Source organism: Tiliqua scincoides, chromosome 2 (assembly GCF_035046505.1).
Source record: "Tiliqua scincoides isolate rTilSci1 chromosome 2, rTilSci1.hap2, whole genome shotgun sequence".
Lineage (NCBI taxonomy): Eukaryota > Metazoa > Chordata > Lepidosauria > Squamata > Scincidae > Tiliqua > Tiliqua scincoides.
Window position 1 is genome coordinate 143,385,942 of NC_089822.1, and position 23,339 is coordinate 143,409,280.

Consider the following 23,339-nt stretch of genomic DNA (forward strand, 5'->3'; position numbering starts at 1 on the left):
TTTGAAAACCGAAGCACTGAGGGAAACAGTATCCGACGGGTGTGTTCACAGGCTAATGATAACCTGAGACTGGAATCAATCTTCAAATTCCCTTTCATTATCAGATGACTCAGTTCCTTTCCAAAGCACAGATTTATCAGTCTTCCACATGCTGTTTCTTTACTTGTTCTCCAAAGCAGCTTCCCAAGGTCATGAATGCCATCTTTCATTCAAATAGCCCAAATTCATTTTTTTATGTATGCAAAGCAAGAAGAAGGATGGCAAATGATTATTCAGCCTGATGCAAGTTCTGATAAGATAAGCCTGATAAGAGCTCCAATGAACATAGGAATCCTGGGGGGGACCAGAGTACATGTTTTCATTGTCTCATTGTCTCATTGTTTCATTTTCATTTGGTGTGATAGCACACCAAACTACCAGGCACATGAAACTCATCTTGTATATAAATATATTTATTGTTATGAACAGTAACAAGCTTTCTGCAAACTAAATGAAACACTTTTCCCAATGACATTATCTGTCCCACTTCTTTAACTTTTTTTTTCTAAATCAGGAGAAAGTAAATAAATATACAGTAGATTCCAAAAGTGCCCTTCTACATGCCAAAATGCTCTAGCACTCGTGGAAGGGCTAGTGTAAGTGGCTTGTATCAGAAAAACAAAAACCAATTCAAGCAGCAGCTTGTTTAACCCTTGATGCACATAGCCTGTCAGTTCAGCGAACCACCAAAAACTGGGTCATGACTCACTGGTGGGTTTCAGGCCCATAGTTTGAGAAATGCTGCTATAATCCATCAATTTTCAACTGGTGTGCTGTGGATGGTCCGCAGCTGTGTCACGCGAGTTGGGGATGTGAGCTCAGGCAGTGTGGTGGTGCCTTGTCAATTGTCAAAAAACTGATAGTGTGCCCTGAAAATTGTAGTGCCTTATCAGTGTGCCGTGAAGTGAAAAATGTTGAAAACGGCTGCCCTAATCTTACAGAACAGGGGTCTCCAAATTTTTCACTATGAGGGCCACATCATAGTCACATTATATATGTTGTACATTTTTGCAAGTTTATAAACAGTCTTATAAACAAATGAATGAAATTTAAATAAATGAATAAGTTGTACCTGGATTTTTTTTGTAATCAGCGTGATATGATTCAGAACAAAAGAGAAATGTGACAATTACAAAGAAATAATGCCATGTTTAAAGTGAGAAATGATATATAATGAGTAAAAATATCAAACATTAGCAAATGTTCTAAAAAAACCAACTTACTGGGATTTGGCTCCCAGGCAGCAGTTTGGAGACCCCTGTTATAGAAGCATTCACATTTAAGAACTGGTTGTTTATGATATTACCCTTTTAATTAGGATAGATATTAAATATGGAGTTGGGAGAGGAAAGGTGACATTCTCAGGGAGGCACGATTCAAGTGTTATTTGCTGAGACATTGTTTTCGTATAACTATAAAAATAACTTAAGACATTTCACTTTCATGGTCCCCAAAATCAAGTTACTACACATACCTACACACTATCAGTAAAAGACAAAATAAATACCCCTAAAGAGAGGATACAAAAGGCTACAGAGAAATCAAAGTGCATTTACAAATCTTCAGATTTACAAAATTATTTCAAACAAAGCAAGCTCTGGAATGATTGTAACCTGCACACTGATGGAGCTCTTATAGCACCTGTTTCTTTTGACATGTTGCTTTATATTCAGCACTTTGCCGAAATGCAGCTAACAGCTGGAACTGCTGATCACACCAGCATATCAGGAACTGCAAGCACATGTCCTTCAACATAATTAAATTGTCAGATGAAAATCAGTACTCTTCCAGGAGGAGACAGAGTAGCTCCACGTACCAGGGCAGAGAGGAAGCTTGTGTCAGGAAGCTGTTTCCCTCGTGTATATGGCTGGCAAACCAATCAAAGGCTTTTGGAAATCCTGGAAGTGTTGTTCTTGCTGCTATTTAAACATCAGCACTCCCCTCTAGCTAGGAGCACTATGGCACCTGCACCACTGGTGTTCCTTTGCTTTTGTAGCCGCAACTGTCTCTGAAGGCAAGGGGGAGGGCACACCCTTTACACAGGCATAGCAGAGCCTGAAAAAACTTAGTGCGTTGCCCTCCCCCTTCAATGACCTGCACACACCTCCACAGATGAACAGGGAACCATATCTGCAATTAGGGGTTGCATACATACCCAACTGCCACATAATAACCCTTGGCATTTGTATAGCACTTTTTTCAGAATGCAAAGTATTTCACGTTTTATCCTAATGCAGTAGTTCCCAAGCTGTGTGCTGTAGCATCTGAGGATGCCATGGCGAACTCACAGGGGGTGTCGCAGGACCGCTCCTCTTTTTCCTGGCTCTCTTGGCTGCCATCTTGGATTGAGTGAGATGATTCTCGAGAGATCTTGTGCAATCCAAGATTGCAGCACTCAGGAGAGCCAGGAAGAAGAGGCTGCCACAAATGAATGGCACCATGACTATGATAAGTTTGGGAACCACTGTCCTAATATAATCCTTGCAACAACCCAGTAAGGTAAGCAAGTGTTCTTATTCCCATACTGCAGCCAGGAAAATGAGACTGAGAGGGAGTGGCTTGCCTAAGGCCATGTAGTGAACTCAGGCCAGAAGTAAGATTCAAGCCAGGTAAGTTCCAATTCACAGCATAGTCTCATAGCCACTACAATATACTAGCTCTCTACATTCATGAGGATCCTTTTTAAGAACTAGAATCCTGGCGATCAGGTGCGGGGCAGACCTACCAAATGGAGCCTTGGGTGAGGACTGTCTTCAGCACTTCCTCCCTTGAAGTGTTTGAATATTTTGCTTTTTATTGCATTTGTAGCTTCCTTCACGATTCTGACACATGATGCACATGCATGATTTGTTCCTGTCATAAGAGTACTTCTTCATGGCACATATAAGTTAATAAAGACAAAATTTGTTTAATCATATAGAGAAATGTTTTGAATTTTAAGAACTATTGAAATGCCTGATTTCCACTCCACCCCCCCCCCTCACTCCAAGCGCAATGCCTCCAGCCCATAAATCCAGACCCGACTGGCTGTGTGGAGGGGAGTTCGGGGCTGGACTCATTTCAGTGTATGAACTGAATTTTATAAAATGGGCTCCCTGTGTACTTCATTGGATAAGAGCAAATAATTTTATGTATGTAAAACCATACAATTTCCAGGGTTTTTTCCCCTATTGTCTGAGCTGGATAACAGGAATGCTGGAAATCAAGCAGATAATACTGGAGAATATTTTCCATTATGACATACAAGTTGAGTACCAGCAATTGGTATATATGGCATGAAAGTAAATATCTCATCCTATTACGTACATAGCTGGAAAGTATGCAAAAGCAGATACAGTATATGCATGTGGTCCCAAGCTGTTCAGTGAGAACAGAATTCAGTCAAGGATCACCTTTATACGGTAAAAAAATAACATACTGATAATCATGACAAATACACTGTAAACAGGCTGAACTGTTGCAGTTTTGATCTGATTTTGATTGCAGTTCAAAGTAGCTTCGAACAGGTAACAAAAATCAGAACATCCAAAGAACATCCATGTGTTGGGTATTCACATCAGAGCTTTTCAGAGCAGTGCCAGATTCGCAGACCAGAATCTGTACATTTGACGCAGTTCTCTGAATCCAGGACTACTTAATAATAGCTAAAATATAGACAGTGCCACGTATGGAATATCAACTTTTCCATTCTGCATACAGAAATACATTTATTTACAAAAAGACAAAGCGGAACACCAGCACGACTAATTAGTCCTCTGGGGTGCAAGAGGATATAACGTAAGTCACTCCACTATAATGTGTTCCCAAAAGAAATTATCTGTATATATCAACATTAACAAAAGCTGGAGATTTTGAATTAAGGCTCTGGGCTTCTTCAGTGGGTGTAAATGATTGTATCGCCTGTTCAATCACTTCTGAGACGGAATCAGGTGGTTGAGATGTTGATCTACACACCATTAGTCCCCATTCACCTGTTGTTATTATGTATCAAGCCTATATGCTATACTTTCTGAAAAACCCATGATATTTTGAGTCTGATAGTAGGAGTATCATTGTGTTTATACAAGCAGGTCACGAGGCACTTTGTTTTAAGATGTTGCACCTCTAGTGCAGGATAGTTTGCCCTACTTGTAATGCAGTCCACTTGGATTGAGGCCTTGCCTAATCAGAATGGAAAACAATGACTGGTGTGCAAAGTATCTGGTTTCTAATGAAAAACCCACCCAGATGTCATAATGAGACATAGCCAAGAAAAAGTACTGTTGCTTCCACTTTGAAATGCTTCAGGACTATAATGTTAACATTCTTGAGACCATACTGAGATGGCCAAGATGGGCGCAATGGCAGTGTGGAAAACTAAAAATTTTAGAATTAAAAAAAACAAAAACCCTAGATGTTTATTTAGAAAAAAAAAAAAATACCAAGCAATGATGCAATGTGCAGTTCTTTAAGTATTATTCACTAGGAATTTACAGCTACTCCTTATTCTGCTAATATGTTTCACAAATAAAACTATACAAGTCCTCAAACCTTTCTTGACTATCACAAGAGCTGTGTTTTTTCCTCCACTCATGTCTTTCTGATATTTAGCTTCCCCTGGGTATGATCCTGTATCTTTTCCACATTCCCTGTTCATCTCTGCCTCCAAGAGATCTGGACATGTAGACCAGCTGCAGGATCAATATTTCTGCTGTAGTTTCCTGGATATGGATGTATATATTGCTGTGATGGGCAGAGAACCACTTCCTAGGTAATAATTAATATAATTAACTAATGTATAAATAGAGGGGGTGCCCTGTAAGATTGACCTTTTAAAAAAAGTACAGATTCAGGACATAAGAGGTTCCACCAACTCTACATTCCCCAAAGGTGAGAGTGTTACGTGCCATTCAACATGGAGAGGATGACATCTGGTCATAATCTGGACATTTAAGTAGAGCAGGGTAATTACTGTTCATCTGGAGAGAAGCATCACTGGAGATGTCGGAAGGACTGCGCCCACGCACCCAAGCATCCGGGTGGAGGAACTGGCCGGAGTAGTCAGAGCAGTTGCTAAGCCGTGGACGGTAGAAGCCAGGATGAGGCCTATACAGCTCCTCAGCTGTATAGCGCTTCATGAACAGGTAGACGGACATCACTCCTGCGCTCTGAAGGAGAGGGAAAATTATGCACCTTGGTTTGCTGCATGTTTGTCGAAAGATCCAAACAGACAGGTAAGCCATAAAATGTTGTTATCACACGGGCAGCTCAATCTTACCTAAATCCCCATGCAGCGATGCTGGACCAGCTTCTGCCGCATCCTGCAGGGCATTTTTGATGCTGGAGGTCTCCTTGGGGTAATCCCCAGTGGGGACAACTCCAACCTGCGTCAGTTTAACTTCTGGTGCAAATCTGCTTTGCTCTGTGCAGGCTGATAAGGCCTAGGAAGGGCCCTGGAATTCAGTGTACACCACCATTGCCAGTCCTATTCCATCCTGGGCCTGATCTGCTCTCCCCCCTGCCCCTGTCATCACGCTGTTCCACCCACTCCCTCCCCCGTTTTGTTCAACCCCCTCCCTGCTTCCCTCTAACCCCCTGTGTTGGCTTGGCTCCTCTACCAGGCCTTCGGTGTCCATTGGCGCACAGAGTTGGCCGCTTACCACTTGTGGTGGTGGCCAGCCCATGCCCACTGGCCTAGTCACATGTACAATGGCCATAAAGGAGGGTACTCCAGCGGAATGCACATTCCGCCCGCGTAAACCTTCAACAGGATTGGGCTGAAAAACAGTTATAAGTCCTTTCCCCTGCCAGAATTACTTTCCATTCCAACAAACTCACATCATTTCTCTTTGGTTCTGTTTTTGACATAAAGAGAGTAAACACACACAACCCACAAATGTGCTGCAAGGTCAAATCAATCTAGGCAAAGTCCCTGACAGTTCAAGTGTGCTTGGCAATGGAGAAGTGTATTGAGTTTGAACTAAAACAGCTACAAATGGGTAGTTCGAAAAATGTACTTGTATTGATTGCGGTCTAATTTGTATAATCATTCTTGGATGAAGTTTGGCCTTTGGCACACAATCACCACTTCCGGTCCTGCAATTATATGTGAGCAAATGCTTCTTGTGAGAGGCTACGCACAGAACCTGTTTTCAAAAAACTAAGAATCATTTCTCACATGGTGTAACACTGCTGTATCTATTCCCAGGGAGAGGGGCACATTGCTTGCAAGGTTTTGCCAAAGCTACTTTGTGATTCAAATGGAATTTCAAGAAGCCCTTCATCTGCAAGAGATGGAAAGCACTCCATCCAGACCAAGCCAGTCCATATTTCAGTCTGACAAATCTATCATCTGTGTGCTTTCTATAATAAACACACTCTTGATTTTGAAATATATGAAGATGCGGCAAGAAGCAAAGTGCTGTTTAGCTTAGGTTCTGCTAATCCTTAGGCTTAATTAAAGAGGTTCTTAGGTGTTTGCGTAGATTAGGGACTAAGTAAGAGAGATTGCAGCCCAGGTGAGAGGTGCAAATTGGGAATATCACCGTTAAGCAGAGGGAAAGACTGATGATTTATCTGCTCATATATATGACAAGCTCAAGGAGTTCCTTTTTGCCCTCTTGTGGCCGCTTTGTACAGTAGTGCCCCAGTTGGATTTATCCCATTTTAGGCCCTTGAGGATCAGTACACTACAAAAATGCAAAAGACAAAATATGGCTATACTCAAGTAAGAGATTTGATCTTAAAGTACAATATGTGGTTGGGAACTCTACTGTCACAAAGTATCACAGCCTATAAACGGAAAGAGACAATTTGCTCTTGGCAGGAAAGAACCCTCTGTTGTTAACCTGTATTAGTTTATTGGCTTGATCTCTTCTGCACAACTAGCAGACAGTTAGGATAATTCCCCTCTATCCCATGCACTTTGCTGTAGTAGTCCACTGTCCTGAAAAAATATTGGGGAGATACCGCTGCACCATCATAGGTGGAAATATTGACACAAACCTCTAGGAGTGGATGACTGATGAACAGGGGTGGGAAAAAATGGTGATAATGAAATAAAAACACAAAACACTGCTTTCTGCACTTCTCATTTTTGTTAAAACAAACAAACAAAACCAAAATCTGCAAACGAATAGAACTGTTTTCTTTGGTTTTAATTTATTATTTAATGGGTGGGGGTGCATGGCTAATGATTGTGGCTGCATCTGCTGACACTCTGCCTCCTAGATAACCTACCTAGTACACTTTTAAAGTAATTATAATTTATAATTGTAATGTAACTTTTGAATACAAACATGAAACCACTTTCTGCAGTTCTAACTCCATGAAAAAACCATTTTCTCCCACCTCTACTAACAAAGGGTTGATGTAAACCCACCTGGACTAGATAGCAAAAGAAATATTCAAAACATGTCAACATTAACAAATTTTGAAAATTTCACAAATTTTGGATTCTGATGTCGATACCTAGCAGAAATATTTGGGCATTCCAAGTTCGCAAGTGTTGCTGGACATCAGAGTCTGACTGATTTGTTTTCACCTATGTTTCCAGATTATTTAAATCATGGGCAGCCCAATCCTAACATGCTCTGGAGCAGGCAGGCAGGCTGGCCCGCACTGCATCCAGAGCAGGGTTGGGCTGGGTTGCAGCGCAACTTGGAGAATGGAAAATTCATTCCCCTTACCCCTTGTCACACAGCAGCTACCCCATGGAGCTACTCAGGATCTGCGCCACCTAAAAGAGGTAGTGCAGATTTGAGCAGCCCGGTGTAAAGTTGGGCTGCTTGGGGGGGGGATTAGGATCTGGCCTAAGTACTGGATCTTGACACCAACCCCTCTCAGGCCTTATGGCATGTTTGCAACATTCCCAGGCCAGTGCAAGGGACTTGCACCGGTCCAAGGGTGACAAGGGATTGCGCCCTGAATGCTAATACATATTTGCAACTCAGCTGTCAATACTACTGTGTGTCACTTGTAAGATACTGTCAAATATTAACTGCCCCTGAAAAACCACTGGATGCTAAATGCTTATGTTGAATATTAAATATCCTCTATAAAATCCAGAGAGGAGCATTTGAGATGAATGCGTAGGAGGGGGAAGCATTAATGTCAGTCCACTTCAGACCTACACAACAGGGAGCTGCTCTGCAATCTATTAGATCCCTTTTCTTTGACACAGTGAGAAATTGTCCACCCTTAATCCTCCATCGCATAGACCCAATTTCTTTGCACAGCAGTGCCAGCTTGACAGTACAATTTAACTAGGTAGCATGCCAGCTCGTGTCTGGAGCTCATGAATGGACATTAAACTTCCCTTATCTCCCCAGGCTAATAAGCATTTTCTCACTGGCATTTCTGTGAGTTCATAACCAAAACATACCTCTGTCAGGAGGAAAGAAATAGCAGAAAAAGCAAACGACCACCCATATTTATAAGTGAAGTAAGTCTCGGAGTCCTTGGTTCTGTTAAACATTTCATCGTTGATGCTGGAGATGTAGAGTACGAGTCCCACAACCAGAGATAAACCTGAGAAGCAAGAGGCTTGGAGTCAACACACATACACACCCCAAGGAAAGCACTTTCTCACAGAAAAAGCAACTTTCAGTCACTGCTTCAAAGGTAAATTGTTGTTTCAGGCAGGTTATTTTTGCTGTCAAATGTGGGGGGGGGGGAAAGGAACAGAAGAAAAAAAATTGGACCGCCTTCTCTTGTGTCCTGACCAGAGCTGAGTTGTGTCCTAGTCCTGACCAGAGTTGAGCCCCTGATTGGCTGATGGCAACAAAGAGCTTCCAGTGGAAACATGCTAAAAGTGCATACATTTGTGTGCGTGTCTAACTGAGCTCTACAAGAAAATTTGCAGCCAGGCTAGAAATGTGGATAAGGCAAAGTCAGTTATGTTGAAGTTGCAACTGTAGTCATTGGGAAATGAGCCCAATGAACTAAGCCAAGCATTTCTGTTCTTAGCACAGTTCTTCGGGACTGCATGTACTCTATGTAAGTGAAAGCTTTTAAGTGCCACAGCTGCTTGTTTAACATTCTCCTAATTTTATGAATAAAACATTGGCTTCCCTCAAAGGGAACCGTGTTCAATGCTTATTTTTAAGTTTAAGACCTTCTGCAGTGATGCAGGTCATTTTAAGTGCAACTATAGTGTTGGAGCTGTGTCCAGGGATACATGGAATGGAAGTAACCTATTTAACCTTCAACAAATTGTTACACTGGTTGTGTTCAAGCATCACGGGAGTCTTTTTCCAGATGCACATACTGTGGGCCCTCAGTAAACATGGGGGATCTGTTCCAGGAGCCCTCTGTGTGCAACTGAAATTCGTGCATGCTTGAATATGCCAAGGGGCGATGCTCTGCCACAGTTGCTCATCTGAGGGCCACACCAGGCCCTCTGGAGGATGTGCTGGGCCTGCGGCCCATGCCACAGGCCTCCTCGCCTCCTCAGAAATCCTCTCCAAAGAAATTGGCTTCTGGTTCACAGAAGTGACTTCCAGTTGCATTCAGGAGGTTTTCTGAGACACAGGAAGGCCGGTGGCCCACTCCATGGGCCTTTCCCAGCCTCAGAACACCTCCTGCACATAACCAGAAGTCATGTCTGTGAGCCGGAAGTGGTGTCCAGTTGTGTTGAAGAGGTGTTCTGAGGCATCGGAGAGGTTTTCTGATTATCTGTGGATGGTGGAAGATACCTGCCAATACTGAGGACCCATTGTATATTCATCTGTGCATCAGGTCCAGCAAGCAAGATCATGAAGAATCGATTGGTTTCTGAGGCCCCACTTATGGAGCATTCTCCCGTTGTAGAATCTCTAAAATCCATAACTGACCACTTTTAGGCACATTTTAGGATCTACCTCTTTAGGCTGGCTTTTAAGATTCAGCATTAAATTGGGAACGAGTGGAAGGAGTCAATTGATTTCAATGCTATTTCATTTTGATTTGTCCATTTTTGCAATCACTGCCCTTGAGTCTTCAGGATATGGTAGACTGGTAGCAATTAAAAGGCTTGGTTGTCGGGCAATAGTGTGGGGACCCTGAACTAGGCCATACGGCACTGCAGAATCTGAATGGGCCTCAAAAGTGTCCTGTGCAGTGTACATTCCAGCAATCCTGCTGTGCTGCTGCCTGCAGTTCCCAGTGTGGCTCTAGTAGAGTCCTGGAGGAAGACCACAGAAAAGGTGAAAAGTCGATGTCCCATCACTCCAGGATAAGCCGTAGATACAGGCATACATAAAGGGATTTCCCCAAGGAGCACTGTAACCGGTCACCATCAAGGAACAGTGGTTGCTGGTAGAGTAAAGCCAATGATTTAGTGCCCACCTTTAGTGCCCACCTTTAGTGCCCACCTTTTAAATCAGGGCAACTACCCATCTGAATTAGCTGAACTGGCTGAACTAGTCAGGACAAATCAGCCATAATGCTGAATTTGAGAACACCCCAACACATTCTCTTCATGGCCTTTTTCATGACCACAAACACACTCACATGAGTCACTAGCAGACATTACCTAGGAGTCTCAGGCAGTTGACTTCACCAAAGAAGGAAGTGCTCTTCTAGGATGTCATCTGCTAAATGGTTTCTGGCTGCTATTCAATGTCTTCAAAAAACCAGCATCACTATAGCAGTGCAACTGCACATATCTTTACCATGCTGAAGGCTGCCCTCTTTTTGTACTCATTTGGTTCTCCATTAAAGAGGTCATTTTTTCTGAAAGCAGCTGTAAGGTCTGTTCTATGGAAATTAGCCCTTTGACCATAACACCTGCATAATTCATACTGGGGTTTGCGCCACACATGCAAAAACAAGCATGAGATTTCTTGACGTGGAAATTCATCTTGAATTCAGTGTCAAGGGTCTAGTTTGCTACATATTTATCCTGACCTTTTAAACATCTTATTTGCTTGAGGCCAATATTAACTGGGTGAGATGAACTGATTATTGAATTCTTGGAACAAATGCAGAACCATGGCAACATATTCCAGTGGAGCTAGACAGATTGTCATAATATCAGTGAAATGTAAGTGAAAGTATGCCATATGCTAATATTAGTGAAAATATGCTATATGCTAATCTTCTTAATTTTTTTTGTCATTATCCTTCTCAGGAGAGAACATGAGAGATATGAAGACAGAATAAGGAGGAGGCAACTCCAGATCCAAAGTTCAGATCTTAAAACTCACCAGATAGAATGAAGAAGATTCCAGACACAAAAGCCAAGATGGTTCGGTGTGGCCGGATATGACCAATGTTGCTCAGAACGAATCCAATAAACATAAAAAAGAGGCTCACCAGTGGGAATGGAGTGGCTGAACGAATCATCTCTGTAAAAGGCAATCAGGGGAACATAATGTGAAAGGGGGGGAAATGCCTCCAGAACAGTGGTTCTCAAACTGGTGGGTCACGACCCACCAGAGGAACACGAAGAGGGCCATTACACTTAAAGGAAATTTCCTTAAAGGAAGAGGGACATTCCCCTTAAAGGAAAGAAATCAGCAGCAACATGACTGGAAGAATCGTGCTGCTGCTGGGGAAGGAGGGGATTTTGCAACTTCTCTGGGGGTCGCTATGGGTCTCCAGAGGTTCTGGGGAGCTTGCAACCCCCTCTGCAGACCTCCCAGCACCTTCAAAGTCCTGTAAAAAAGAAAAAAAACAACACATCCAGTTTTGTGAAGAAAACAGGAAGTGGTTGTTTTTTTTTGCTTTTATCAGGACTTTGAAGCTGCCAAGAGGCTGCGGAAGATCTCCCCAGCACCACACCCCAGGTTCCGGGGCAAAGGTCTGCGATGGCGCCCCCTGCAGGCTGTCACTGCCCCCCCAGCAAATCCGCCACCCCCACCTGAGGCTCACACAGCCTCTCTGAGGTTCCCTGACACTATAAACTGTGCTTCTGGAAAACCGGAAGCACAGGTTCTGATCCCACCGGGACCCTGAGAGAGGCTTTCGCGGGGTCCTACAGCCTCGCGCCTGGGGCATTTGCCCCATAGAACCCAATGGTACGTTCATAACTGCCAGGAGGGCTGCAGAGGAGGTTGCAGGCTCCCCCCCTTAGAGCCATAGTGACCTCCAGGTAAGTTGCAAAACCCCCATCCTCTCTGGCAGCAGCACAATCATCCCAAATGTGTTGCTGCCCCCTCCCCTCCCCTCCCCTCCCCTGCAAATACTTACAGGTTCCCAAGGTCTGAGTAGGGCTGTGAGAACCACAGCTCTAGAACAGGGGTGCCCAAACCCCAGCCCGGGGGCCACTTGCGGCCCTTGGGGGCTCCCAATCAGGACTGCGGGGAGTCCCTAGTCTCCAATGAGCCTCTGGCCCTCCAGAGACTTGCTGGAGCCTGTGTTAGCCCAATGCAACTGCTTTCAGCATGAGGACGACTGTTCGACCTTCCACCTGAGCTGTGGGATGTGGGCTCCTTCCGCTACTTGCTGTTTCTCATCTGTGATGCAGCAGTGGCAGCAAAGGAAAGGCCAGCCTTGCTTTCTGCAAGGTCTTTTATAGGCCTTGAACTATTGCAAGACCTTCAGTCATTCATATACGTTCCATCTCTAATATATTCATTTACATAAATTTATTCAAATTTGAAATGTAAATTAATTCTTTTTTTTTCCCGGCCCCCGACACAGTGTCAGAGAGATGTGGCCCTCCTGCCAAAATGTTTGGACACCCCTGCTCTAGAACATGATTAAACAGCAGCAAAACTAGAAAAATGATTATTATTACAATTACTAAGAACATTTTAAGACCACTTTTCAACAAGGAAGTTCACAAAGTGGTTTTCAGAGAAAATTCAAATAAATGCATGGTCCCCTGCCCCCAAAGGGGTCACAATCTAAAAAGAGGCAGAAGAAACCACAGCAAACAGCCACTGTTTGCTGCGGTAACAGAAAAAACACTGCAAAGTCACCAACACAGAAAAACAGTCACAGAAAAGACACTGTGCAGAGGTGAGGAGGGACTGTAACTCTCCCCTTGCTAAATATAAGAGGAGTAACACTTGAAACAGTGCCTCTCTAGCCAGATAAGGGGTATATTCTGTTGTAATTCCCATAGCTCTTTGGCCTGGCCTTGTCTTGGTTGTTTGTTTTAATTCTGCATGGTCTCCCTATCGCTGGCTTAGACATAAATAGATGCAATGAGTTTATTTATAGAAAGAATTGACTGAAGTCTTAAGTGGGTTTTACACCATTTTTGCTTATATTGTTTTTTAAATATTAAAACATCTTCTTGCTGGAAACTTTGAAATCCAAATGAGTAGACTACACTTGATTCTCCAGTGGCATTGCCAGACAAATGTTTGTTCATGCTTAAATGCCACCTACTTGGCCAAGATCCATGCCATCATGCCAAAAAGCAAAGGACAGCACGTTTTAAACTATGGTTCTCTGACTGTTTTCACTCTCTGAAGAGTAATAAAGTAGAACTGATGGTATAATGCAATATTAATTGCTGCCAATTATTTACTCATCTCCTCTCACCAGTGGCACAAAATATAACACCATCCATTCCTGAAAGAGAGATATGGATTGCTATAGCAACCACAGGGAAAAAAATTTAAACAGATGTGAGGTGGATAGTCTGTGTCAATTCCTACAAAAAATTGGTTTTAGATATTTTGTCAAATGCATTTTTAGAGGATGATTTGGAGAGTTTTGGTTTCTTTTTACTGATGGTTCCTGAAACTGCAATAAGTCAAATATTTAGGTAAGGTTAAAAGACCACTGAAAGAGTACTAGGGATAAGCAGATTTTCTCAGTTCTTTTTCTTAATCATTCCAAGATTCTGATATCTCTTTACCTCTGCTCAGTTTCACAAAGCCTCTGGCAAGGCTTTGATATTCTACAGCCAAACCCTAACTAATGCCCCCCCCCCCGATGCACACGTATCAACTGAGCACATGTTGCATCCTATGAGGGAGTAGTCACAGAGGTCTCTACAAGGTAAGAGAATTTTTGTTCCCTTACCTGGGAGCAAGCTTCCATTGCCTCAATGCATACCCTTGGATCTGCACCAGCCATTTTGCTGGTGCAGGGCCAAAGAGAGTAAAGGAGAGGGAATGGGAATAGGATCCTGGTGCATACCTAGTGCATACCAGGATCCTTCTTCCCTCATCCCCCCTCTCATCCATCCCCTCCTCACCCAGACACTTCCCTCCCCCCCATAGCTTACTGGCGCGTCTGTGGGTAGCTAGCTGCTGCAACAGGCTGCTGATACTGCCACCATTTGCTGCAGCTGTTCCAAAATGGGTACTGGTGGTGCTGTGCATGCTGCTGCAGAGCCTTTTACAACAGCAGAACCTCTGTTCCACTGTCAGAAGTTAGAATTAGGCTTAGTTAGGATTTGGCCATTGGAATGTCCGAATGGATCCTGCAAAAAGCTTTTTCCCATCACATACATACAGGTCCAACCTTGTTATACACGGATTTTTTATACACAGATTTGACTCAACAAAAAATGGCCCCTGCAAATGAGAAGGAATGTGCTGATCCCTGGAGAAGGGGAAAAAATGCACTCCTTTAAAATGCTTTTCTTACTGCTGTAGAGATTTTTATCTCAACATGATGAGAAGGGCCCTTTAAATTAAAGGAAAACAGTCCTTTACAATAGTTAGAGAGAGGGCAGCCAGCTGACAATCCATCAGTCATTCTCTCTCCAAGGGACCCCCCCCCCTTCCCCCTGAACAAGTGAAAGAAAGATAATCCTTTCTAAGGGCCTGGAGAGAGACTGATTGTTGGATTGTCATCTTAATGACTCTGTCTTAACATCACAAAGGTCAGCAAAGCTGTTTTTAAATCACCTGAGCAACAGAACTTTGCTCAGGACTGTTTTAAAAACAGGACTTTTAAAATTGATTTGCTATAGTGCAGTTTTTGCCCTCCAGTGTGAGTTCTGGGAACTGAACCCACACGAATAATGAGACTCAACCTGTACTTGGTTCCTCACATGCACAACTAATGTAGGGCTATAGTGACTGGAAGGTGATAGTGGGATTGCCATGGATGTTGGGGGATTGTCTGCCAGTGCTGTTGTTATTTCTTGTTTGAAATCATAGCATTCTGCTATCGACTTTGCTTCTTGAAGTACATGGGATCAAAGAATGCTATCCATACAGTTCACTTTTGCAGCAGCATGTGCTCTGCATAGCCCTGCATAGTAAGTACACTGGAATGGGATGTTCCTTACACCTCCCTCTCACATGCCCTCATATAGTCCTGAGCCACCATCTTCGGGAAAAGCCAGTCCTTTCACAGAGAAGTATAGCTCTTTGTTGATGATACAGCATCTTATCTCTTTCTTATCTGTGGAAAGCAAATGTTGCAGTGGGGATGTACACTCCCCAACCCACACAATACAATCCACTTACTTAAAACATTGACTGTTGATTCTGATGTCAGCTGAACATTCATTGGCATAACATACTCTATGGTAAAACATCTTCCATGTTCTTCACCTGGAACGGGAGAAGTCTGGTTTATACTTTCTTAGAGCAATTAAGAACATAAGAAACGTAAGAACAGCCCCACTGGATCAGGCCATAGGCCCATCTAGTCCAGCTTCCTGTATCTCACAGCAGCCCACCAAATGCCCCAGGGAGCACACAACAAGAGACCTACATCCTGGTGCCCTCCCTTGCATCTGACATAGCCCATTTCTAAAATCAGGAGGTTGCACATACACATCATGGCTTGTAACCTGTAATGGATTTTTCCTCCAGAAACTTGTCCAATCCCTTTTAAATGCATCCAGGCCAGATGCCGTCACCATATCCTGTGGCAAGGAGTTCCACAGACCAACCATATGCCGAGTAAAGAAATATTTTCTTTTGTCTGTCCTAACCCTCCCAACATTCAATTTTAGTGGATGTCCCCAATTGCTTTAATTAAAAATGCCAGCTCCTTTTGCTTCCAGTGGCGTCTGGGGCTCTTAAGCAAAAGCTCACATCCAGTGTTGAACAGGATGTTTCTACCTGTACTTTTGTACATCTGGTATTTAGTACAAGGACACTAACAGCCCAATCCTATTCAGACACTGTGCCAATGCTGCACAGTTGCTGGTGCAACATCCATCATATCCTAAACTTGTCCTGAGAACACCATGCCAATGGTACACCAGCACCAGTGCAACAAGGGCCAAATGCCAAATCTATTCTATGATGTAATGCTGGTGCTGCCCTTCTCAGTAACACCGCAGCACCCATGGAAACACTGATACAGCCCGTCATCGATGTACTAGCGTCCCAATGTCAGTGCACCACCAGTATGATAATTGTGTGTCATAACTGTGACATCATTGCCATGTGTTAGAGCAACTGGAGGAGGTCATTTGAAACCTCAGTTGAGGTCATTTAAAAATAACCTCAGTACACAGACTGGTGCTTACAGGAAAAGGCACTTCTTCATATAGATGTGAGATGATAAGCTGCACCTGCTGAAATTCTCTCTTCTATACAATTGTTAAAGGTCCAGGATCTCTAAAGTTGAAAGTTTGCCCACCCCTGGTATAGATGAGCCTATACAAACTTATGCTGACTTGCATAAGTGAACCAGTCCATGGATTTGCTGAATACAGTTCTTTAAGCCCTTTCCCCATTTTTAGAATAAAGATAATAAGCGTCATTGTGGTATTTTTGAGGGTGGCAGAAATAAACTATGAGGCAACAAGCACACATCTATCCATAAAATCGAAGTGGATTAAAACTTCACCACATCTAAAGACAGCCCTTTTCCCTTCTTCTCACTTATGATTTCAGTGTGTCTTCTCATTTTTTTTTCATGCCTGCAATCAACAGACATGACAACATTTGGTGATGTGAGGAAGATCTGGCTGCAACATCTGTCACCCAACTGATCGCCAGCGTTGATCTAACTGGCTAGGTGGGTGTCCCCTTCCTCCCTTACTGCTCCATGTTGGGCATCCCTCCCAACAACATTTGCTTTTGTTGGTTTTGAAGAGGCAGTGGCATTGCTAGTGTAGGTGCCACCTGGGACGGGTGTCACCCCCTGTACTTACTGGAAATGATGTGCAGCACCCGGAAGCAGTTTGGCAGTGACGCAATGACATCATCATGCCATTACACCACCGCCAAAGTACTTCTGGGGTCTGCCATTCTGTGGCTGTTCAAAGCCTACGGGAGGCAGGAGGGCCCACCCACTGCCAAATGCGGCACGGGTCTCCACTTGGCAGGGGCTCGAGTGGCGCACACATCACTCCCTCCAGGGTGCATCACCTAGAGCTGACGAACCCCACCCCTGCTTGCTATGCTACTGGTGGAAGGGATCACTTTATACATGTAAGAAAGAGGGCATTTAAAACCATTTTGAGAGCAGAATACAATTTAAATAAATAGGTGTATTTATTAAACAATTAATGACACATGCAATCATGATACATCATTAACAGAAATATCAATAATCAGATATGATTAGTCCCAGATATAACAAAAGCCTGATTTACATGTATATGAAGCCTCGTACCTGCCAAAAAGCATACCCTCCAGAGGCCTGAATGCAGAGACATCTTGATTTCCGTGCTCTGGTTTTGGGTCAGGATGATCCCTTCCTCCAGATATAGCCAGTAGTCTGTGCTCACAGCAATCCCCAGCAGTCCCAGGCTACAAACAGCAAACACGCTGCTGAGCAGAGTCAAGGCTTTCCTGCCACAGGTGCTCATTCCCAAAAGCATCAGGGTCCAGTGGGATGAAAGAGAACTCCTGGATGGATGGAGGAGGATTGGGCTGTTAGCAGAATGGAAATGGGTACAGCCACCGTCTGTTTTGCACAAAACCACATTTGCTCTCAGGTGGATCACTGGTAAAATAGCACCAAATCCCTCAAAACTGAGAAAAGGCAAGCATCACCCTCTTGTCACACTCTTACAGAAAAGGGCATGCAGGCTATTCAAGGGACTCCTGAAAAAGCCTCTCCTAAGGGTTGTTTTCATATTTGTTGCATGTGGGCCAGTCTAACCCACTAGCTCATCAGGACAGGCTTATAAGAACCATCCTCTGAGAAGTTGGAAGGAGAAGCCTCCCTCCTAGTCCAGCAGCAGGCATTGGTGTCACTGTGCCAGCATTTTCCCCTCCCGCCCTCCCTGTGCCTTGTTTTGCTCTGATGGAGACTGGACGCCATTGAAACAAGCCAACGCTTAAAAACGGACTGATGTGTGGTCCCAGGAAAGCAGAACGGTTTCCAACCAAGGTTTAAAATTTGTGCTCTCTAGTGCTCGCAACATGCCGAGCGTAGCAAAGTTGAATGTCTGCCTCATTTGCCTTTCACTGCACATCACTTTAATTGTCATGGTTCAGATATTTATTTAAGCAGCCACAGCTAAGCCTGATACATAAAAAGAGTGACCCAAAGGAGACAAATTCTCCCTAGTTCTTGAATTTTTCATCAGGCACCTACTGTGCCTTCATAGTCTCCTTGCATCTGCATGGAGCCACGTTCTCACAACAGTGTCTAAGATTTAATTTTCCAATAGACCCAAAATACTTTACAGTCTGTTCTTGTCAAACTCAGGAACAGTCACAGGCAAAACCACTCACTAACAGCGCAATCGTAAATAAATCCGTCCCCACCAAAACAGCCGCATCAGCAGAGTGTGCACTACATCCAATGGGAAGGGCAGTCAAGAATTTTTGTTCCCTTACCGTGGAATAGGCCTCTGCCCTCTGCCACCCCAGTGGGTCTCCCCACATATGTGCCAGCTATTTTTTTTGGCACAGAACAGAGAGTAAGGGAGAGGGAAGGAGATAGGAAAGGCACATAAGATATTGGCACATGTGAGTGCTGCCAGAAACCCCCCTCCTGCCCCCATACCACAACCTTCCCCACTGACACACTCCCCAGTTCTTCCCATGGTCCCCCAAATTAGCTTACCTGCACTTCCACTGGTAGCTGGTTGCAGTGACAGCCTCTGACACCATAGCCATTTGAGGAAGCAGTTCCAGAATAACCAGTGGTGGCATGCTGTGTGCACCACCTTAAGCCCATTGACAATAGCAGAACTGCTGTTGTAAAGCCCATTTAGCTGTACGGCTGCAATCCTATACTCACTTACCTGGGACTAAGTCCTATTGAACTTGGTGGGGCTTACTTGTCATACAGGAATCACATATATAACATTGCACGCTTGAAGTGCTCGGAGCACTTCACATACATTGCCACAGTAATGTTTTCAACAGCCTTGTGAAATGGGTCGATAGTATTCCTAGCCTGAAAATACGGGAAGGGGCTGAGGCTAAGAGGTGGTGGCCAGCTGGAGTTCTGTGCTGTTATAAACCACAGAAGGGAAAACATACAAGCACAAAAGCTTAGCTTAATAGAAGTTAATAGAAGCTAAGAGGGATTTAGGTTCTAGAATTGGTACCAGGGCAAATAATGAACCCCCCTTCCCCTATGCTGCAGCCTCAGTCCAAATCACACACTCCTCCATGGCTATTTTTTCTTCAAGAAAAAGACACTGAGGGCCCAATTCCAATAGGCCACTGCACTCACTTTCTGATGGAGCAGCAGCTTTTTTGGCATCACAAAATGCTGTCCCATGAAACTAGGACACTGCTGGTAATGGTGAGTGGCCTTCCAGGATGCCCTGGCAAGTTGGCGGGGGGTGGGCGGATGTGGGCAGAATGGGGTGGGGACCAGGCCAAAGAGGGGTGTGTGTTGAGGACTGCAAGGGGACAGTTATTGACAACAGCAGCTTGGCCAATATCCTATCCCCCTTCCCGGCCTTGATCCACCTCACCGGGTCCACTTGGAGTTCCACCAGTAAAAGGGGATTTAGCTAGAACTGAGCTGTGAGGGTTCCAGCTGTGCAACTTCCTATCCCTTCCCAGTGTTATATAGTAAATTTGTGGCTGAGGTGAGAATTGAAACATGCACTTCCTTCAAAATCAAGCTGCTTACCTATCGCTTCAGAGAGCCTGCCTTGCGTTTCATTTTATTGGACCTACGGCAGCTCTGTTGGGAAGAATGAACAAGACCTCCCAATTCTCGGAGAGCTCATTCAAGCAGCACTAAGCTTACATGCAACATTAGACAGCCAACTTTCAATGAGGCCTTGAAATCCTGCTGCCTTCAGCTACCTCTGAAAAATCTCTTCTGAAAATGTGGCACTTGGCACAACTATGCTATGAGTCTGACAAATGATTATCCATTTTATTTTGCACTATACTGAATCCTGGAACTGTCGTTTAGCTTCCAGTCAATTTGCCCCAATTGCGGCACTGGTTCAGGGACATGCACATAATGACTGGATCCTCCGGCCTGCCTGACGTGCAGTCCCTGAGATGCTTCCCAGTCCTTTCTCTTCCAGACACATAACTCTCCTTAATGGTCTGAAACTGGTCACAAACTGCTGGAGGAGAAATAGCCATAAAAACAGGAACGCACCAGTAGTTTCTAAAAACCAAGGGGCTGTAAAAAACATGTACTGTACAAAAACCAGGCCCTCCCCAATGGGCTTGCAATCTAGTTTAGATAATAAAGTCCCTGACAAGTCATGGACGCCTCCTTGAATGGAAACTTGGGGTATTTAAACTGGTACTGACATAATCCAGAGCTCATCTCCATTCATACGTCACTACCTTGAAATGCCTACTCAGCTCTCCAGGTGGTCAAAACCAGTGCCATCATCTGGACAAAGTGCCCCAGAGTACAAAAGTCTACAATGCAAGTGGATTCGTTTGGAGCATAATAAAGTTGCATAAAGCAGCGAGACAGAAGTGCGACAATGTGCTGCCAATATAGAAATACTGGCAGAAGTACATGTGTAGATGGCACTCCTTTATCTTATTGTCCTATTTCCTTCTGGTTGATCCAGGTTGTTTCTGACTAGAAGAGATGTCTTCATGACACCCTTCAGAATTCCTTATAAGTGTCAAGAGAATGGAGAATATTGGTAAGTCTGAAATCTTTGCAGTCCTCAAAATTCTACTCCTCCCATATATCCAAGCCTATTCACTATCCCGTGGTGGCCCCTGCTCCCACCACCTCTTCCCAAGAGGAAAGGTCTACATCAAATGGGAGGGGGTATCAAGATGCAGTGGGAGGTTCTTCAGACTTAAGAGACCAAACTCACAGCCCAATTCGAAGTGCTCATTATGCTACTGGAACAGGCTTTCTGGTTGTTGCAAAAGCTATTCTATTGCTTTGTTTAAAGATCCATGTTTATTCCTTATCAGGTGCAATGATCTCCCCTATGATTCCAAAACTTCATAACCCCCTTTTAATTAACTACTCATATTATTTCCAGTTTTTATCTGCCTGGTATCAGTTTAGATGACACAAAAGCAGAAGCAAAAAGGCTCCCAGACAGGCCCATCAGATGCACAATTTCCATCACAATGTTTGATCAATACCAAGCTAGCTCTACAGGTGTAACTAAGGCTGCAATCCTATCCACACTTTCCTGGGAGTAAACTCCATAATGGGGAGTAGACTTCTGAGTAGACAGGCATAGGATTGGGCTCTAATTGTAACAACCATGCACAATGCACAGTGTTTTGTAAAGTTAGCCAGGCCTCTTTGATTATATACCAGCTGAGACCATTAGACAGGAGAGAAGAAGATCACAGTACAGAAGCAATTCCAGGGCACTTTTAAGCCTTTCTTCACCATCTCAGTCCAACTGCAAACAGGATGACTCTGTGGGGTACCATATGCAAGATGTCGCTGACTCATGGCTGAGTAAAAAAGCAATTGACAACTGAAAAAACTTGGAGCCCATTCCTAAGGAGAGAGTGGAAGTGACTAATCTTTTAAGTACAGAGCAGGAGGGGGTAGATTGGATGCTGCCAAACACCTTGTTTGCGAAATTCAGAAATTGTTATGGTACCAAAATGGTTCTAATCACTCAAGAGACAGTTCTTTGTGGGGAGGGGAAAAAAAGATTTAATGTCCCAACACTGTTTTCTCTCACTTTTTTTGACTCTGGCATGTAAAAATTGGATTCAAGCAAAGAGAGAAGGTTCATCTTCAAGGCTTATGGATCTGCAAAAAGTGATAGTCAATGCACACCATGTAACTTCCAGAAATTAATCACATTAAAAGTATGCTTATAATTAGAAGTCTAGCAGCCCAGTCCAATGACTGTTTCCTCAGAAATAAATCCAACAGAATTAAATGGAACTTAGGACCTAATCCTAAAGAGCCATAGCACCAACGCTGAAGTCTGGGGCTGGCGCTAGGCAGCGTTAGGAACTCGAGCCATGTGACTCGGACTTGAGTCATAAAAATGCATGATTTTGGGTGACTCTGCAACTCGTGAGTCGCGTGTGTGGAAGACTGAAAAAGACTTCAGTCAGGGCCCCCCTGACTCAGCACTCGTTCCCACTCACTGCCTGCGTCTGGGGGTGCTTGCTTACTGTTTTCGCAGCGTGGAAAACCTCGGGGGGCCAGCATTGCAATGGCAATGAGCAGGGAATTCCAGCAGGGAGCCAGGCAATGAATGAATGAATGAATGAATGAATGAATGGGGCAGGAGGCAGGAGTGAGCTCTTTTCCCCCAGCTCTGATAGGAAGGAAGGAACCGAAGATCATTGGACAAACTATGTGCATTTGGATATTTTTATTGGCTGAGGGAGACCAGGAAGAGCAGCCCAAGAGCTTTCTTGTCTTACAATTGGCTGCAAAAGCCCAGGGAGGCAGGAGAAAACTCTTTTGCCCCATTCTGCTTTCCAACCTTATGGCTTCTTGGCTCTGTTGTTACTTGGGAGAGCAAGCCTCATTGAATGACCAGCTGCAGTGGGACTACTTCTGAGTAGGGCTGCAAAGGATTGGGTCATCCTGGTAAGCCTCCCAGCGGCTACACATGATCCTCCTCCCTCTTGGTGCTTCTGTCCCGGCTCTCTTGCAGTCCCTCCCACCCCTCCTGCTCTCTTTACAGATGTGAGGGGACAGCAGGGGAGTGAGTAAAGAGAACTCCAACACACAAAAACTCTCCAGCAGCAGCCCTGTTTTTTCCATGGCTGGTTTTTTTTAAAGGTGGGGGTGACTCAACTCGAGTCCATTAGTGTCACTAAAGGGTGACTCGGCAACTTGGAAAGTGCCCCCGTTATCACTCTTTTAAGAGTCGAGTAGCGGGGGGGGGGCGGTGACTCGGCAACTTGGCTCAAGTCAAGCCCTGCTGGGTTTTCCCAACACTGGTGCTAAGTATTGTAAGCATGCCATAAAGCATATTTATGGCACCATGAGAGGAAAAAGTGCCGGCACTGGGACCAGTGCTGGATGGAGGACACCACATGGCCATCCTAAGGTGAGTGAGACCGCTGGGCAGTAGCGCAGGCATTTGGGACAGGGGGAAGGCATTCTGGATGGGGGAAGGA

At 44.3% G+C, this 23,339-nt stretch overlaps 1 protein-coding gene across 1 annotated transcript; it reads right to left on the bottom strand.

The window, feature by feature from the left end:
- Positions 1-4,743: 4,743 nt before the first annotated feature.
- Positions 4,744-17,698, bottom strand: CACNG5 (calcium voltage-gated channel auxiliary subunit gamma 5). The gene is made up of 5 exons (XM_066617080.1): positions 17,491-17,698; positions 15,381-15,467; positions 11,205-11,345; positions 8,402-8,547; positions 4,744-5,186 (listed from the first exon to the last, which is right to left on the bottom strand). The coding sequence occupies exons 1-5, from the start codon at positions 17,696-17,698 to the stop codon at positions 4,929-4,931; spliced, it is 840 nt and encodes a 279-aa protein (XP_066473177.1). The 3' UTR covers positions 4,744-4,928.
- Positions 17,699-23,339: the final 5,641 nt, after the last annotated feature.

Excerpts from the sequence above, each read along its gene's own strand:
- CACNG5 (XM_066617080.1), bottom strand. The coding sequence starts at position 17,698 with ATGCTTTTGGGAATGAGCACCTGTGGCAGGAAAGCCTTGACTCTGCTC. Across the intron at positions 15,468-17,490 it reads GAGGGTATGCTTTTTGGCAG|GTGAAGAACATGGAAGATGT; the intron begins GTACGAGGCTTC and ends CTCCCGTTCCAG. Across the intron at positions 5,187-8,401 it reads TTTCTTTCCTCCTGACAGAG|AGCGCAGGAGTGATGTCCGT; the intron begins GTATGTTTTGGT and ends CCTCTCCTTCAG.